This window comes from the organism of the source record quoted next, unplaced genomic scaffold (genome assembly GCF_019419815.1).
Source record: "Pyrus x bretschneideri cultivar Hongxiangsu unplaced genomic scaffold, Pyrus_bretschneideri_v1 Contig38, whole genome shotgun sequence".
Lineage (NCBI taxonomy): Eukaryota > Viridiplantae > Streptophyta > Magnoliopsida > Rosales > Rosaceae > Pyrus > Pyrus x bretschneideri.
This window is the reverse complement of record NW_025999701.1, coordinates 1,631,415-1,645,719: the sequence shown is the minus strand read 5'-3', so window position 1 is coordinate 1,645,719 and position 14,305 is coordinate 1,631,415. Positions and strand designations below refer to the sequence as shown.

The 14,305-nt window shown below is 35.9% G+C and overlaps 2 protein-coding genes across 2 annotated transcripts; one reads left to right on the top strand and one right to left on the bottom strand.

Annotated features, from left to right (window-relative positions):
• Positions 1-619: 619 nt before the first annotated feature.
• On the bottom strand, positions 620-4,125 carry LOC103926773 (homeobox-leucine zipper protein MERISTEM L1-like). Its single transcript, XM_048564092.1, has 7 exons — positions 3,604-4,125; positions 3,395-3,499; positions 3,150-3,211; positions 2,716-2,822; positions 2,335-2,621; positions 1,075-1,179; positions 620-949 (listed from the first exon to the last, which is right to left on the bottom strand). The coding sequence occupies exons 1-7, from the start codon at positions 4,123-4,125 to the stop codon at positions 620-622; spliced, it is 1,518 nt and encodes a 505-aa protein (XP_048420049.1).
• Positions 4,126-6,868: 2,743 nt separating this feature from the next.
• LOC125468406 lies at positions 6,869-13,229 on the top strand. The gene is made up of 3 exons (XM_048564091.1): positions 6,869-7,100; positions 12,349-12,857; positions 12,999-13,229. The coding sequence occupies exons 1-3, from the start codon at positions 6,869-6,871 to the stop codon at positions 13,053-13,055; spliced, it is 798 nt and encodes a 265-aa protein (XP_048420048.1). The 3' UTR covers positions 13,056-13,229.
• Positions 13,230-14,305: the final 1,076 nt, after the last annotated feature.

The window sequence follows — 14,305 nt, the reverse complement described above, 5'->3', positions numbered from 1 at the left end:
CCCCCCCCCCCAACCCCCCCAACCCTTCCCCCCCTCTCCTTCTCTTTCTGCATGCGCATGTGTGCGTCTGCACTTGACAACATATAGTTGTTTGATTCATATTGTAATCTCTATGGAGAAATATAATAAATGCAATTTACAATATACCTTATACATATTGTATAGTCTTGCTCCTTCCCTTATTTTTTTATGGGAAGTGAGTTACATTCTTTTTCTCTGTTCCTCACTCTTATTTCTGTTTGGCTGATTAACTGAATAATGTAAAAGAGAATTAAGGAACAAAAATAAACAAAGGTATACAAAAGGAGGGAAAAAAAGTGCAGAAATAATTTCCTTTTCTTATTATGTGGCTTTTTTCCCATTATTTTTTTAGGTACTTCACTTTGAGATAAACAATGAAGTATACATATGTTGAACATAGAACAAAAAGGAATGTAAAGCATAGCGTTGAAGAAAATTAATCCTAAATCATAAAAGTAGAAAAATTAAATATCAGTTCCACCATATATTGGGCGAAGCAATTGAAATTTCTTCGAATTCCTAGCACCTCAACTTAAAATAATGTTGGTAAATTTAAACCTACAGAACTTGAATACCTCACCGATTTAAGATTTCGCAATTAGGTAGATTGTAATCTCTCCTCAACTGAAACAACAGTTGATGCAAGAACACAGTACATAAGATTGGCATGTTGATGAGCAAACACATGTTCTTGAGTTGAAGTTCCAGCAGCAACGTGGAAGGCAATTGTCAAGAGACTTCCGCCAGTATCGTCCCGGTGCATTGGCTTATCAGGAAGGATAGAAAACCCTGAAGCCAAAATAGCCAAATTGTCTGGGTTTCCACCATTTATGAGCTCTGTCATGGCATACATATCGATCGGTGCATAAACAACGTATGAGCCTGTTGTGTCAGTATAACTTGCTTGCAAGTAGAATATTCCAACCTCCTTTATTCCTCCAAATTAAATCAAAATTTTGTGTTAACACAAGTTGAAGTCAAGCTTAAAACATTTTTAACTTATAAAAGGGCAAACAAAATAAAAGTTAGGGGTACATATATATTGCAACTCACATTGGACTTAAAGGCTCGCAATATGGAAACACGATTTCCTGGAGTTTTGCCATTAGCAAAATATGCATATTCATCGAAGCCATGATTTGATGCAAGCATGTCCCACTGTATTATATACACAAAGTAAATGGAAATCAACGCGACCTCTTTGGAATAGATGTTTACACATGAAATTAAGGATTCTAAATTTTCTTTTTGGTCAATGAAAATTAAGGATTCTAAATAAGGAAAAATAATGAAAGAGCTTGAAAACTTTAAGTTTTAATGAAAATAACAAAATAAAGGGTAAAGTGAATGGTACTAGAATTGACTTTTTAGTGTAAAAATATGATTCTTCGTTAAAGCAAACAGTACCAGGAGCTTTTCGTTAAAGTTCCCTTCTAAATAATTAAAACAAGAATGTTACTTCTTGCGTATGAGCTTTAGGGTTTAAGGTTTGTGTTCGCTATGTTTACGGATGCAAGATTAGAAATTAATAAATAATTAAAGAAAATTGTTACCAACACTTCAAAATAGTCATCATATACTTATCTCTTTCTATATTTTCATAATTAAGAAGAAATGCATGAAAACTTTTTGAAGTGCCAAATAAAGCATGCAAGTGTGTTATATAAATATGTATTTACTGCCAGATGAATAGATGCTTTCATGTACAAAGCTTCCTAAAAGTGATTCATCGGAACACTGCGTTGGCATGTCTCATAGAGCTACCGTGACAAACAATAATTGTTTCATTTTTCAAATCCAACTCTTAGTTTTCAGTACGTACAAGATCTAACGATGATCTTCATCTTTCTTTCGTTTGGTCATTTTTGAAGGAAGTTAAGATTCTATCGTGAAACCAATTAGTAATATTAGGAGTAGCCCAACCTCTTGTAAGGCCATGCAAGGTCACTCCTCTCATCAATCTGGGACTCATTCTCAACACGCTCTCTCATGTATGGCGAATTTTCAAGCCTAACATATGGATAATACAACAGGGTAACGTGAAGCGCATGTGGCTGTTTGGCTTCACATGTAGGACAACCTACTCTGATACCATGAAAAAAGTTGAGGAGTTCCACCGTAAACCCAATTGGCAATATAGGAAGTAACCCAACCTTTTATAAGCTCATACAAGACCCCTTCTCCCATCAATGTAGGACTCATTCTCAACGACTTTAATATATTAATGGCTCAAAACTTAAAATAAATTAAGGTAAATTTTGTAGGCTTATTTTTACAGAGACATCACTGCATTGAAAGTTAAGAAGTGCATACCTCATTTCGACATTTCTCCTCGCGAAGGAAACTGAATAATTGTTTACGAGGGAATGGAAGGTTTATGGAAGTAGTAAACACTACTGTGCTACCTGGAGGCTTTCCAGGGTCATCTGTGCTACTCTTCATTGAAATCCTTACATTTTCAGCACCAGAGACTGGCCAGCCCAATGGCAGTGGCATCCATTTGTTCTCAGCAGAACCGCTGATATTATCAATGTAAAAACTTCTCACCATCCTCTCCGAAAGCTTCAATAGGCTTCTTCTTCCTTGTGATGAAACATCAGCTGCAAGAGTAGAATTACTTACCTCCACCAGCTGCAAGAGTGGAATTATTTAACTTCAAGCTGCAGAAAAAAATAGTTTAGTAGAATTACTTACCTCCATCAGCTGCAAGAGTAGTTCTTGTGGCCGTTAAAGTTTCCAGCCATTGACATTGTCCAATCAAAGTGGCAACCCAACGCTTTGCGGAAAATGCAAAACCAGAACTGACCAACAGCTTAAAAAGATTATGAACAAGTGTATTATCTACCTCCACATGTTCTACCCATATAACCTAGCATATCAAAAGGAAGCAATTTTGTAGATTAATTAATTAATTAATTAAGCTTTTCACAACCATGCTAAGTAAATTGAAATTTTTACTTAATGTGTGTGTGTGTGTGTGTGAGGTCACCTGAGACCATCCATTTGGCATCTCTTGAATCAAACAACCAGATGGTTGTCTTCTAAAGTTTCTTGATGGAAGTTGAAACAATTTTTCCAAGGAAACATCCACAACTCCCCACATGCCGTCGCCCAGATTTTTGCAATACCTTGCAAAATAACTTTCTCTAGTTGGGATTAAAGGTGCAGGGGCCTGAAATTCAGCTGACATCTGGAAACAACAATTAATAACTTGATATCATTAGTTTTACGGTTTAATAAACATAAGAGGAGTGTTAGCGTTAGCGGTTAATTAGTGTGGGGGTCACAGTACGTGAATCTCACACTAATCAATAAAGCATATATAGTCATCACATATGCACGATTGTGTCTATAAATAGGGCATTTATATTACCACTTGAAGAGTTCCATCATAGTTTCCTTGCACTCCAGTGGATGACAACACTCCCATGATCGATGCCCTAGAGACGATAGTAGAAAATGCTTGTGACCACTGCCCCTAATTATCAAACAAAATTTAAGCAATTATTAGCATTTTAGCATTCTTTGTTCAAACTTGCTTTAAAAAAATTAAATTAAGTTAATTCTCTAATGAGAACCTACCAAATCCATTAGCATTTCAATAATGCTTGCGGGATTCATTTGGACAAAACCAATTTCTCGTGAAGCTTCAAAACTAGCAGGCTTTGGTCCTCCAAGTTCCCTTGGCCTATGTTCATTACTTCCTACTGAATATTCAGAATTGTTAAGATCCAAGTTTGGCAGAGATTGAGACTCTCTTACCTCAACCATTCTCACTATCTCCGTCAATGTCGTGCTGATATCCCCAAATTCCCTTGTATACTCGATCCCACTCAGTATTTCAGTGTTGTTTTCCATGTCAACTTGCCAAAGAGGCTCTCTAGCCAAAGCCAGTTTTTTCAGCTCTTCCATTGCTTGAGAAGCTAGCTCAGTGGTTTTGATTCTGTTCATTTCAGCACCTAGTGAGACTGAAACGAGTAGGTCACTGGCTCTTTGGATACTGTTGCTTGCAAGAAGCATTTGTGAGCCAAAATTTGAGAGGTGATCAGCTTGTGGGGATGAACCTTGAGGGGGTGCCGGCACAGTGAGTTGAGGTAGGTCCATTGATCTAAATCAAGTTGTGGACTATCTGTCTGAAAGTTAACCAAAAGTATGACGACTGAATTTGACAAAATTTGATAACACAAATGAAAAAAGATTGAGCTAGGTTAACTTGACACAAAATTTAAAAAAAAAAAATTTGCTTTTGGTTAACAGGACACAATATCGAAGCAGATCGAAATGATGAGAGATAGAAGGTTAACCTTATGAGACTCAAGTGCTTCGTATCCGACAATCCTAATCAAAATGAAAAAAGATTTTTAGTAAATTTTACTTTTTTTTACAAGACATTCTAATTAAAATCTACAAGGAGGAGATTCGAACTTGGGTGTAAAAGGGTGACCACGCTGCTACAAATCAACTATCTAATCTTAATTACCCTTAAATCAACCCAGAACTCTAATCCTGATTCGCAATACGCCTCAACCGTTTTTGTAATCTTACTACTTGACCCTGCACACACTTCTTTCACAGATCTGAAGAAAAACAAACCCTAATGCGATTAGAATCGTGATGATGATGACAACAAAGTAAAACATAAAAAAAAAAAAAACCTAGAAAAGTGATCAACAAGAGAAAGATAAGCAATGCATGTCTATATATTTGAGTTTAATTAATTACATCTCTTGCTTATTTCACAGAACTTACTTCTCAACGAGTTGGAGCTTTAGAATTGGGGACTCTTCTCAGAAATTCTCAGAATAATTCATGGTTTGGAGATTGTTGTTAGCCCCCCGGTGCTAGAAATATGACTGTGGCTGGTCATTTCTCTTCTGGCCATTTTCAGCTGTAGCAAGAATTGATCAGGGATTAAAGCAAAGGCTGTGCAATACTTGGAGATGACAATGGTGAGTGAAGCTCTGTAGATCTGTCTCGTGGCTTTCAAAGAGGTTCAGGTCGTGAGGCTGTACTTCTGGGATAAACTGCCAGGTGAAGGTACTTATGCCCTAGTGGGAAGCTGCCGTGGCTGAATTCTGTATGCTGATTGGTTAGGGATTGGAGAAAGTAGGGTTATGCTGTCACTTATTCAGTTCCTATCTTCATGAAAGTGTGCGCCCCAGGTGCAATATGATTGCGGGAAAACGATAGTCGCCAGAAAAGGCATCGACTTTTGCGAGAGACCCAATTTAAGTGGCAAAGTAGTTAGATTTCTTCCCCAAATGAGTACATGGATTCATTCCTCTTTAAAAGACCAATTGCACGATGGATAAGACTCTAATTAGACTCGTTTTCACTAATTAATAAGGCCCGTACGTTTGTGATTGATCATGAGCAGGACAGAAGTAACAAGGGCTGCTTGTGATTGATCATAACTGAACAAATATTATAAAAGAAAAAAAATATATAGGAATTAAAGTAATTTCGCAAAAACAAATTTTTTTTGTTTTTTTTCCTTCCCTCATCCACATTTAACCATAGTTTTTACTTCTCCACTTTCTCTCACACACTTCCTACTTTTCCCTCTTTTTTTTCCAATTTTTTTTATCAAATATTTAAACACACACAGTGTGTGACTTTTATCCAGTTACATTAGATATAGGATTTAAAATCTATCAGTGGAAATATTGATATGAAAAATATGAAAAAGATGATTCTAATCTTTTACCCATAACTGACAAAAAAATAATCATATAATTCAATTGTGCATAAATATACCAAACCACAAAAAAAAAAAAAAAAAAAAAAAAACACCAATTAAAGATTAAAACATAAAATCAAATTCCACGTCTCTCCTCTCAACATCTCTTACTACAAATTAAAAAAAAAATAAAAAAAATAAAAAACTGCAACTTTTCTCCCACACTCGTCTCAACTGCAATCACTCCACTTTCTTAAAACCACCCAGTGGGACCATGATTTTTTAGGATCGGAGTAAGGCAGGTCATAATACGTTTACCTTAGAAGTCCAAACATGGACACAACAACCTTGATTGCGGAGCTGACTAAACAGATCGACGAAGCCACCATCATCCTGTTTCAGAATCAGTGGGCGAAGTCCGTCGACTTCGCTGAGATAAATCATGCTTGTTCCGCAAGATTCAGGAACTTAATCCAGCAAGGAATCAACATGTTTCCTATAATCTTGGAGTCATTACAATCTAAGGATTGACATGCAACTACAAGTAATCACACTCCTAAAAGGATACAATATCTTCTTCCTATATATCCTCATGGATTCTCCCAGTCTAATAAGGATTCTAATATTCTAAAAGGCCTCTCCTCGACTGGTATAAACATCATTCTAGGGTTCACTTCTGGTTACGCAATCTCTGCATTTCTCTTGTCCATTGCTTAAGTCTTAATATTGCTTACTAGTCTGACCATCTGATAAACTTGGATCGGCACACTCCATTCGATCATTGGCTTGGTTATGGTTGTTTGTTTTTTTATAGGTTAGCATTTTTGGGCATCTCTACCACAGGTGGCAATGTGCAGATTTGGTTCCAACAATTAGTGCTTTCATTCAGAGTTGAACTCAAGAACCTCCCGATCAGACCACCCCACCACTGTTATGGCTACTCTAACATTATCACAGTGTAATTACGCCACATCAATGCACGGTGTAGCTTCTATCAATGAGGACACTCCGCTTATATGTATATAGTGAATTTCGAAGAGCGTGCTGCATATTTATGTGGCTGTCGATAAGTTCTGAAAAGACTCGCGAAGCAGAAAGCACGTGATTAACCTTGAAATGTGCATGAAAGCCTTGGAGAAGGTCATCTCCAGTTTTGGAGAACCTACGATGGAATCAATGCCTGTTCAGACCCCAACAAGAACCGCTGATCTAAACTTAGGAGCAAAGCACCAACGCCGCACTTCTAAAACTTCATGTAAGAAGCCCAAGAAGGCTCAGGGATTCTTGAAAGGCCAGGACCCAGCTGAAGGTCCCACATTCAATGTCAACTGCATTTATAGAGGGCAAGAATACTTGGGAAAAGCCAGCAAAGAAAGAAAAATGCATGCAAGAAGCTCTGGTTAGTGATGACTATCAACAAATCTCTCCTAATCGATTCTAACATCCTGAAGTTCTCGAACCAGGAGTTAGCTGAGACTTAGAGGACGTCCACTCCCTCATAATGATGTTTTCGTCATCAAAGTTAAAAAAATCCAACGTTATGGCCAGCCATGTCTTAGAGGGCAACAAGTCCAAGGTTAACATCCTTTCCAAGGACGCAGCCAAAAAGATGAGGATCCTGGACAATAGTAACAAAAGTAAGACCACGCTCCACACCTTGAACGAAACTCCCGTCTGGTCTCTTGGGATAGTAAAAATCACGGTTCATGTGTAATCGTACACGTACTTGGTGTTCTTCCATGTTATGGATTGCCCAATTTCTGACAATTCCATAGTTAAAAGAAACTAGCTCCACAAGATAAAGGCAATCCCTAGTCTTAACATCATTTGCTCTGTTACCCAGTCCCGAGCAAAGTCAAATAAATCAGGGGAGGCCAAGTGGGTGGCGCGTTGCTGCGCAGTAGAAAACATGAACGCTATCTAGAAGTAGGAATAGAGCTCTAGCACTACCATGAACAAAACAGCATAGCAATCATAATCTGGGGGTCAACAAGCAAACTACAAAGAGTTTGACTTGGACCTTAACCCCCAAGACGACAGCGCTCCAGAATTCAAAGCTAATGAGGATGTTGTTTATATCAGTCTCGACCTTGACAAACCAGAGCATGGAGCTAGGATAGAATCTAAGCTATCCGACTGCGAGAAAGAACCATTCACTGCTTTCTTACAAGCCAACAAAGATGTGTTTGCATGGTCCGTGAAGCATATGTTGAGGGTCAATGCTTTCATCACTTGTCATTGACTTCATTTGAATCTCACTGCCAAGCGGGTTATCAAGCAAAAATGGAATCATAGTACATCATTAAGTTAGAGATTGACAAACTCAAGAACTCTAACCTTATCATTGATGTCCACGACCTCAATTAGTTAGCAAATGTGGTACTTGTATAGAAGAAAATAGGAAATGGAGAGTTTGCGTACGAATGTACGAAAATGTCTAAGAATTATGACTTTAGGTACCAGACTAGGACGAAAAAAACTTGATGTATGAAAATTGAAAACTAAGAAACTTCATTATAGTAAACTGAGATTAACCCATGTTATTAATTAAGACCTAAGACTGTTTTAGTTAGAGACTATCACATGTTATTATTTGTCACTCACACGAGCTCTGTAGCTTATCGAGTCTTTCATGTAAACATGTATACTATTTCAGGGGCTAATGTTATTTCTTGTATAGATACAGATAGCTAGTTAAAGGTGAGGAACTTTGAGTGGTATAGTAGTATTGGAAAGTGTACTTGAGAGTAGGGTTTTAGTAACCCTTATATTTAGTTAGTTTGATTTCGTTGCTTGTGAAATAATTTTTTTTTTTTTGGGTAAATATTCTGCTGAGTATCTGATATATTGGATATATGAGTTCTATCAGACTTTTGATTTGTCTATATTTGTTATTCACCTATGTTCTGACGTCATGTGTTTATCCTAAAGGTATTTTTAAATCAAGACACAACACTGTCAATGTAAATAATTTAAATAAATAGAAAGCTATTAATTTTTTTTAACAATTGTTTATTGATTTGCTTCTTGAAATTGTCTTTCAATCTCAGTTTACCTCAAAAAACTAAGCTTGTCTCACTTTATTCCTTAAAACTGCCAAAATCGAGCCATTTCACTACATCTTTCTGTCCACACTAGTAGAGATTTGACAGTTTTAGAGGTTTATGGCAGTCTGAAAATTTCATACCAGACCTACAATAGCTCATTTCTATCAGCATGGTATGAAATGTCCAGACTTTCTTTTCATGTAAGGTCTATGAAACCAAATTGATTGAGATGGAATGAAATTACTACGTTTAAGAAGCAAAGTGCGATATATTTAGCTTCAAGAGCTAAATCACTAGTACAAAACCATGTTTGCGCGATGGAGCAAATTTCGTCGAGCAAAGTATGTTTGCACAACTCTAAACACAAAACGTCATGCAAATGGCCTTTGCATAACGGAACTTTGTGCGATGAAGACTGGCATTGCGCAAAACTGTTTTGAGTGACGAAGGTATGCAAGATTTTGGCGCCAAACCAAGAATGCTTTACCGTTTTTTTTCCAACATTGCGCGACGTGGGTGCACCTCCATCGCCCAAAAATGTTTCGCATGACGCCAATCTTTGTCACGCAAAGTCAACTACTTTTTTCCCACCACTTAATCAGTTGGGGAGGCAGAAACTGCAAACTAGTTGCAGCAGCTACCTCCTTCGACGTATAATGTAATTGTGCTAAGTTTTAATTGCATTCTTTTGCGGTATCCACTAGTATAAATATTTTAAATTAAAGATCAAATTAGTTCATAGTATTCATATAGGGTCAAGGAGTGTAGCCGTAAAAAATTATCAAAATCGGAGTTAAAATAACCGTTAAATCATGACTTTTCGTTTATAACCGTTGAAAAGGTTTGTCTCATTACTTGATCTCTGAATGTTTATAACCGTCAAAAAGGTTTGTCACGTTACTTGATAATATTGTGGGTTTTATGTAAAAAAAAATTGAAATTGAAGGGAGTAAAGTCACATTTTCAGTAAATTTTATAGTATATTTTTTTTTAAATATAACTTGTGCAACGCCATGATGGGGTCATTGCGCAAAACCACTTTGTGCAACGAAGGTGTGCATTCGTCATGCAAAATAGCTTTGCGCGACGTACGTGCACCTTTGTCACGCAAAACAGTTTTGCGTGACGAAGACTGCCGTCATGCAAAACTGCTTTGCGTGTCAAAGGTGCACTTATGTCACGCAAAGCTATTTTGCTCGACGAATGCACACCTTCTTCGCTCAAAGTCAACAACTTTGTGGTATAACATAAGATTTTGTGGTATCCACTTGTGTAAATATTTTAAATTGACGATTGAGTTCATTCATTATATTCATATAGGATCGACAAGTGTAGCTGTAAAAAATCATCAAAATTGGAGTTCAAATAACCATAATCGTGATTTTTTGTTCATAACTATCGAAAAGTTTTGTCTCATTACTTGATCTCTAAATGTTTTTTTTTTGGCGATTTTTGGCGTATGCGCTCTTGACATATATACAAACAAATTTGACAATTGGATTGTTGAAATTAGCTTCGTAGAATGCATATCCCATAAAAACGATAGATTCACTAACACTTAGAGTTTATTTATGCTTTCATTAAGTATAACATAAAGATTTTGTGGTATCCACTAGTGTAAATACTTTAAATTGAAGATCGAATTCATTCATTGTATTCATATAGGGTTAAGGAGTGTAGTTATAAAAAATCATCAAAATCGGAATTAAGATAACCGTTAAATCATGATTTTTCCGTTGATAACCGTCGAAAAGTTTTGTCTTGTTACTTGATCTCTGAATGTTTTTTTTTTTTTTTGCGATTTGTGGTGTATGCGATCTCGAAGTATATACAAACAAGTTTGACAGTTGGATCGTTGAAATTAGCTTCATAGAATGCGTATCTCATCAAAACGATAGATTCACTAACACTTACATTTTATTTATAGTTTCATTAAGTATAATATAAAGATTTTGTGGTATCCACTTGTGTAAATATTTTAAATTGAAGATCGAATTCATTCATTGTATTCATATAGGGTCAAGGAGTGTAGCTCTAAAAAATCATCAAAATCAGAGTTAAAACAACCGTTAAATCATGATTTTTAGTTTATAACAAGCTTAATAGTTGGATCGTTGAAATTAGCTTCGTAAAATGTGCATCTCATCAAAACGTTAGACTCACTAACACTTAGAGTTTATTTATACTTACATTATGTATAAAATGAAGATTTTGTGGTATCCGCTAGTATAAATATTTTAAATTGAAGATCGAATTCATTCATTGTATTCATATAGGGTCAAGGAGTGTAGCTGTAAAAAATCTTCAAAGTCGGAGTTAAAATAACCATTAAATCGTGATTTTTCATTTATAATCGTAAAAAACTTTTGTCCTGTTACTTGATCTCTGACTGTTTGTTTTTTGCGATTTTGGCGTATGCGATCTCAAAGTATATACAAACATGTTTGACGGTGGGATTGTTGAAACGAGTTTCATAGAATTCATATCCCATTAAGTTCAATGATATATATATTTATTAAGTAGCTTTAAATTGATTTATTTTGCAAGTATAACACTTAAGAAATCGAATGGTATGTATATTTATTAAGTAGCTTTAAATTTATTATTGTAGCTCGGATATGGTTTCTGTTAGAAAAATATATTACTATGAGTTTTATGTAAAACAAAAATTGAATTTGAAGGGAGTAAAGTTACATTTTCAATAAATTTTATAATATATATGTATGTATATATTTTTAATTATAAATTGCGCGACGCCCCATTGTGCAAAATAGCTTTGCGCGTCATAGGTGCACCTACGTCGAGCAAAACAGTTTTGCGGGACAAAGACTGCCGTCATGCAAAACTACTTTGCGTGATGAAGGTGCATCTACGTTGCGCAAAGCTATTTTGCACGATGAATGCACACCTTCGTCGCGTAAAGTCAACAACTTTGTGGTATAACTTAAGATTTTGTGGTATCCACTTGTGTAAATATTTTAAATTGACAATCGAGTTCATTGATTATATTCATATAGGATCAAGGAGTGTAGTTGTAAAAAATCATCAAAATCAAAGTTAAAATAACCGTTAAATCATGATTTTTCTTTTATAACTATCGAAAAGTTTTGTCCCATTACTTGATCTTTGAATGTTTGTTTTTTGCGATTTTTGGCGTATACGATCTCGAAATATATACAAACATGTTTGACGGTTGGATCGTTAAAACTAGTTTCGTAGAATGCGTATCTCATCAAAACCATAGATTTACTAACACTCAAGAGTTTATTTATACTTTCATTAAGTATAACATAAGATTTTATGATATCCACTAGTGTTAATATTTTAAATTGAAGATCGAATTCATTCATTGTATATAGGGTCAAGGAGTTTATTTATACTTTCATTAATTCACTAGTGTAAATATTTTAAAAGGAAGATTGAATACATTCATTGTATTTATATAGGATCAAGGAGTGTAGTTATAAAAAATAATCGAAATCAAAATTAAAATAACCGCTAAATCGTGATTTTTTATTTATAATTGTTGAAAAATTTTATCGCGTTACTTGATCTCTAAATTTTGGTGGTTTAATTGAAAAAAAATAGGCGCTTTTTTAGGGTTTAGTTGGAAAAGAGTCCAAACACTACCCACCCATCTGTCTCTCTTTTCCCTCTGGCTCACTCGGTTTCTCTCCCCTCTCGCTCATCTCACCCCTTCTCTCACTCCGTCTCGCTCATGCTCAAAGCCGAGCCCTCCTCCTGCTTATTTTCACACAGCACAAGCTCACATTCTCCCCTTCCCTCACCCCAAGCGACATCGTTTTCTTCAGTTTCCTCTGAAGAACAACTCGGAGTTGAGAGTGCTTTGTAGAATTAAGGAGAAGGAAAGCGTCAGAGAAACCAAGAGCGTCAATGGGCTACCGGTGGATAAGGTCCAACGGATGGGTTGGATTCTGGGTCCGATTCTGAGGGGGAATTGGGTCAAGAAAATGGGTCTGAGGAAGTGGGTTTTGATTGGGATTGGGCGCCGACCTCAGAGGTACAAGCTCATTAGGTTTGGGGAAGTGGGTTTTGATTGGAATTGGAGAAAGCATTTCCCCATCCGCCTCAATAGGCCTTATTGCCAGGTATGACATTCTTATATTTAGTTTGGTCCATCATAGATTCATAGGTGGTGTTCATGAAGCATTATTTTGTTCAAATTCAGGTTGTCTAGTCGGTCCATTCCTTTGTGTTTGAGAATCCTTATAATCTTTTACATGGTGCAGGACAATACTTTTGGAAGAGCGTTCACGGGCTGTAGCATTTGTCTTTGGTGGTCTTAGTGTAGGAAGTGTTGTAGGGTATGTTGCAGGGGTTTTTGAAGATTTATTTATTTATTTATTTATTTATATTAAAAAAATGAAAAGGGGAAAGTCGAATCTTAGATTCTGAATACAACATGAGGATGTTTTAATTTTTGGTGTCATTCTAAATAAGATTTGTTTTTCTTATGTCTATATTTGTTGTGCACTCCGAGTTCGTTGATGCCCATTTGTAACATTGGACTTCTTGCAAGTTTCTTATGGCTCCTCCCCTTATCCAAAATCTAGGCTGAGAATCTGTATTTTACATATTTTCCCCTTTGGGGATTGCGTGGTAAGTAGTTGCCTCAAACACTCAAAATTAGTGGTCTCCTTCTTTTTGCTGAAGAATTAATTCCCTTAACTTCTTCTTGTTTATATCAATATGCCAGGAATGAAAACAATATTCTTTTTCCTTTTTTGGATTTTCTGCCAAGTATCACCCTTCCATCATGATTATTTATAAAAGAACTTACTTGGCTAATTCATCGTTAATAGCTCTCTTTTTTCCTCTTTTCTTTTGGAAAAATATGAAATGTTATAAACACTGAAGTCTGGCAATATCCTCATGTTGTTTCCCAATATATATATATATATATATATATATATATATATATATCTTGAAGGTATCTGGGGTTTCAGTTTCAGTTTCTTGAAGGACAAGCCTCATGGGTTGGTGAATCAATTCCACGTGAGCCTTTAATCCCTTTCCATTATCCTTGTTTATTTGGAGAAAGCTTACTTCATTTCATGTAAAAATGCACAGTTGATTACTTATCTGAAGATAAAGTTGACTAATAAATCAGAGGTCAATTTAGTATTAAGGGCCTGTTTCTTTGAGTAGCCAATGCCTTCTGGTCATTATCTTTTTTGCTAAGGAAAAACTGTTTGGTTTTGGAATCATGAGATAGCTTCATAATACTCGATTCTTTTATTTCATGATTATTAACACTTGACAAGGCACCACTATTGTTTGTGCCAATCATTTCTCTCGCATTGTTCTTCACTACATTGTCACTTTCTGATGCAACTAGTACCATTTTGCTAACATCTGAGCAATCACAATTGCCGCCACAGTTAGCTGATCACTACCATTTCCAAATACGCATACACCATTCTATCATTGTATATTCCTCTTTCATGCATGACAAAATTTTTTCACAGTGCATGCTAGTAAAGTTGACTCTTCCACAGACTATGCATTTATTTGTACAAAGCATACTTCACAAGAA

Bases quoted from the DNA above. Each gene is read 5' to 3' on its own strand.
- LOC103926773 (XM_048564092.1), bottom strand. From the start codon at position 4,125: ATGGACCTACCTCAACTCACTGTGCCGGCACCCCCTCAAGGTTCATCC. The intron at 1,180-2,334 runs GTATGCACTTCT...TATATAATACAG, and splicing joins AGGAGAAATGTCGAAATGAG to TGGGACATGCTTGCATCAAA. The intron at 950-1,074 runs GTGAGTTGCAAT...GGAGGAATAAAG, and splicing joins TGCGAGCCTTTAAGTCCAAT to GAGGTTGGAATATTCTACTT.
- LOC125468406 (XM_048564091.1), top strand. From the start codon at position 6,869: ATGGAATCAATGCCTGTTCAGACCCCAACAAGAACCGCTGATCTAAAC. The intron at 7,101-12,348 runs GTTAGTGATGAC...GCGCTTTTTTAG, and splicing joins AATGCATGCAAGAAGCTCTG to GGTTTAGTTGGAAAAGAGTC. The intron at 12,858-12,998 runs GTATGACATTCT...TACATGGTGCAG, and splicing joins TCAATAGGCCTTATTGCCAG to GACAATACTTTTGGAAGAGC.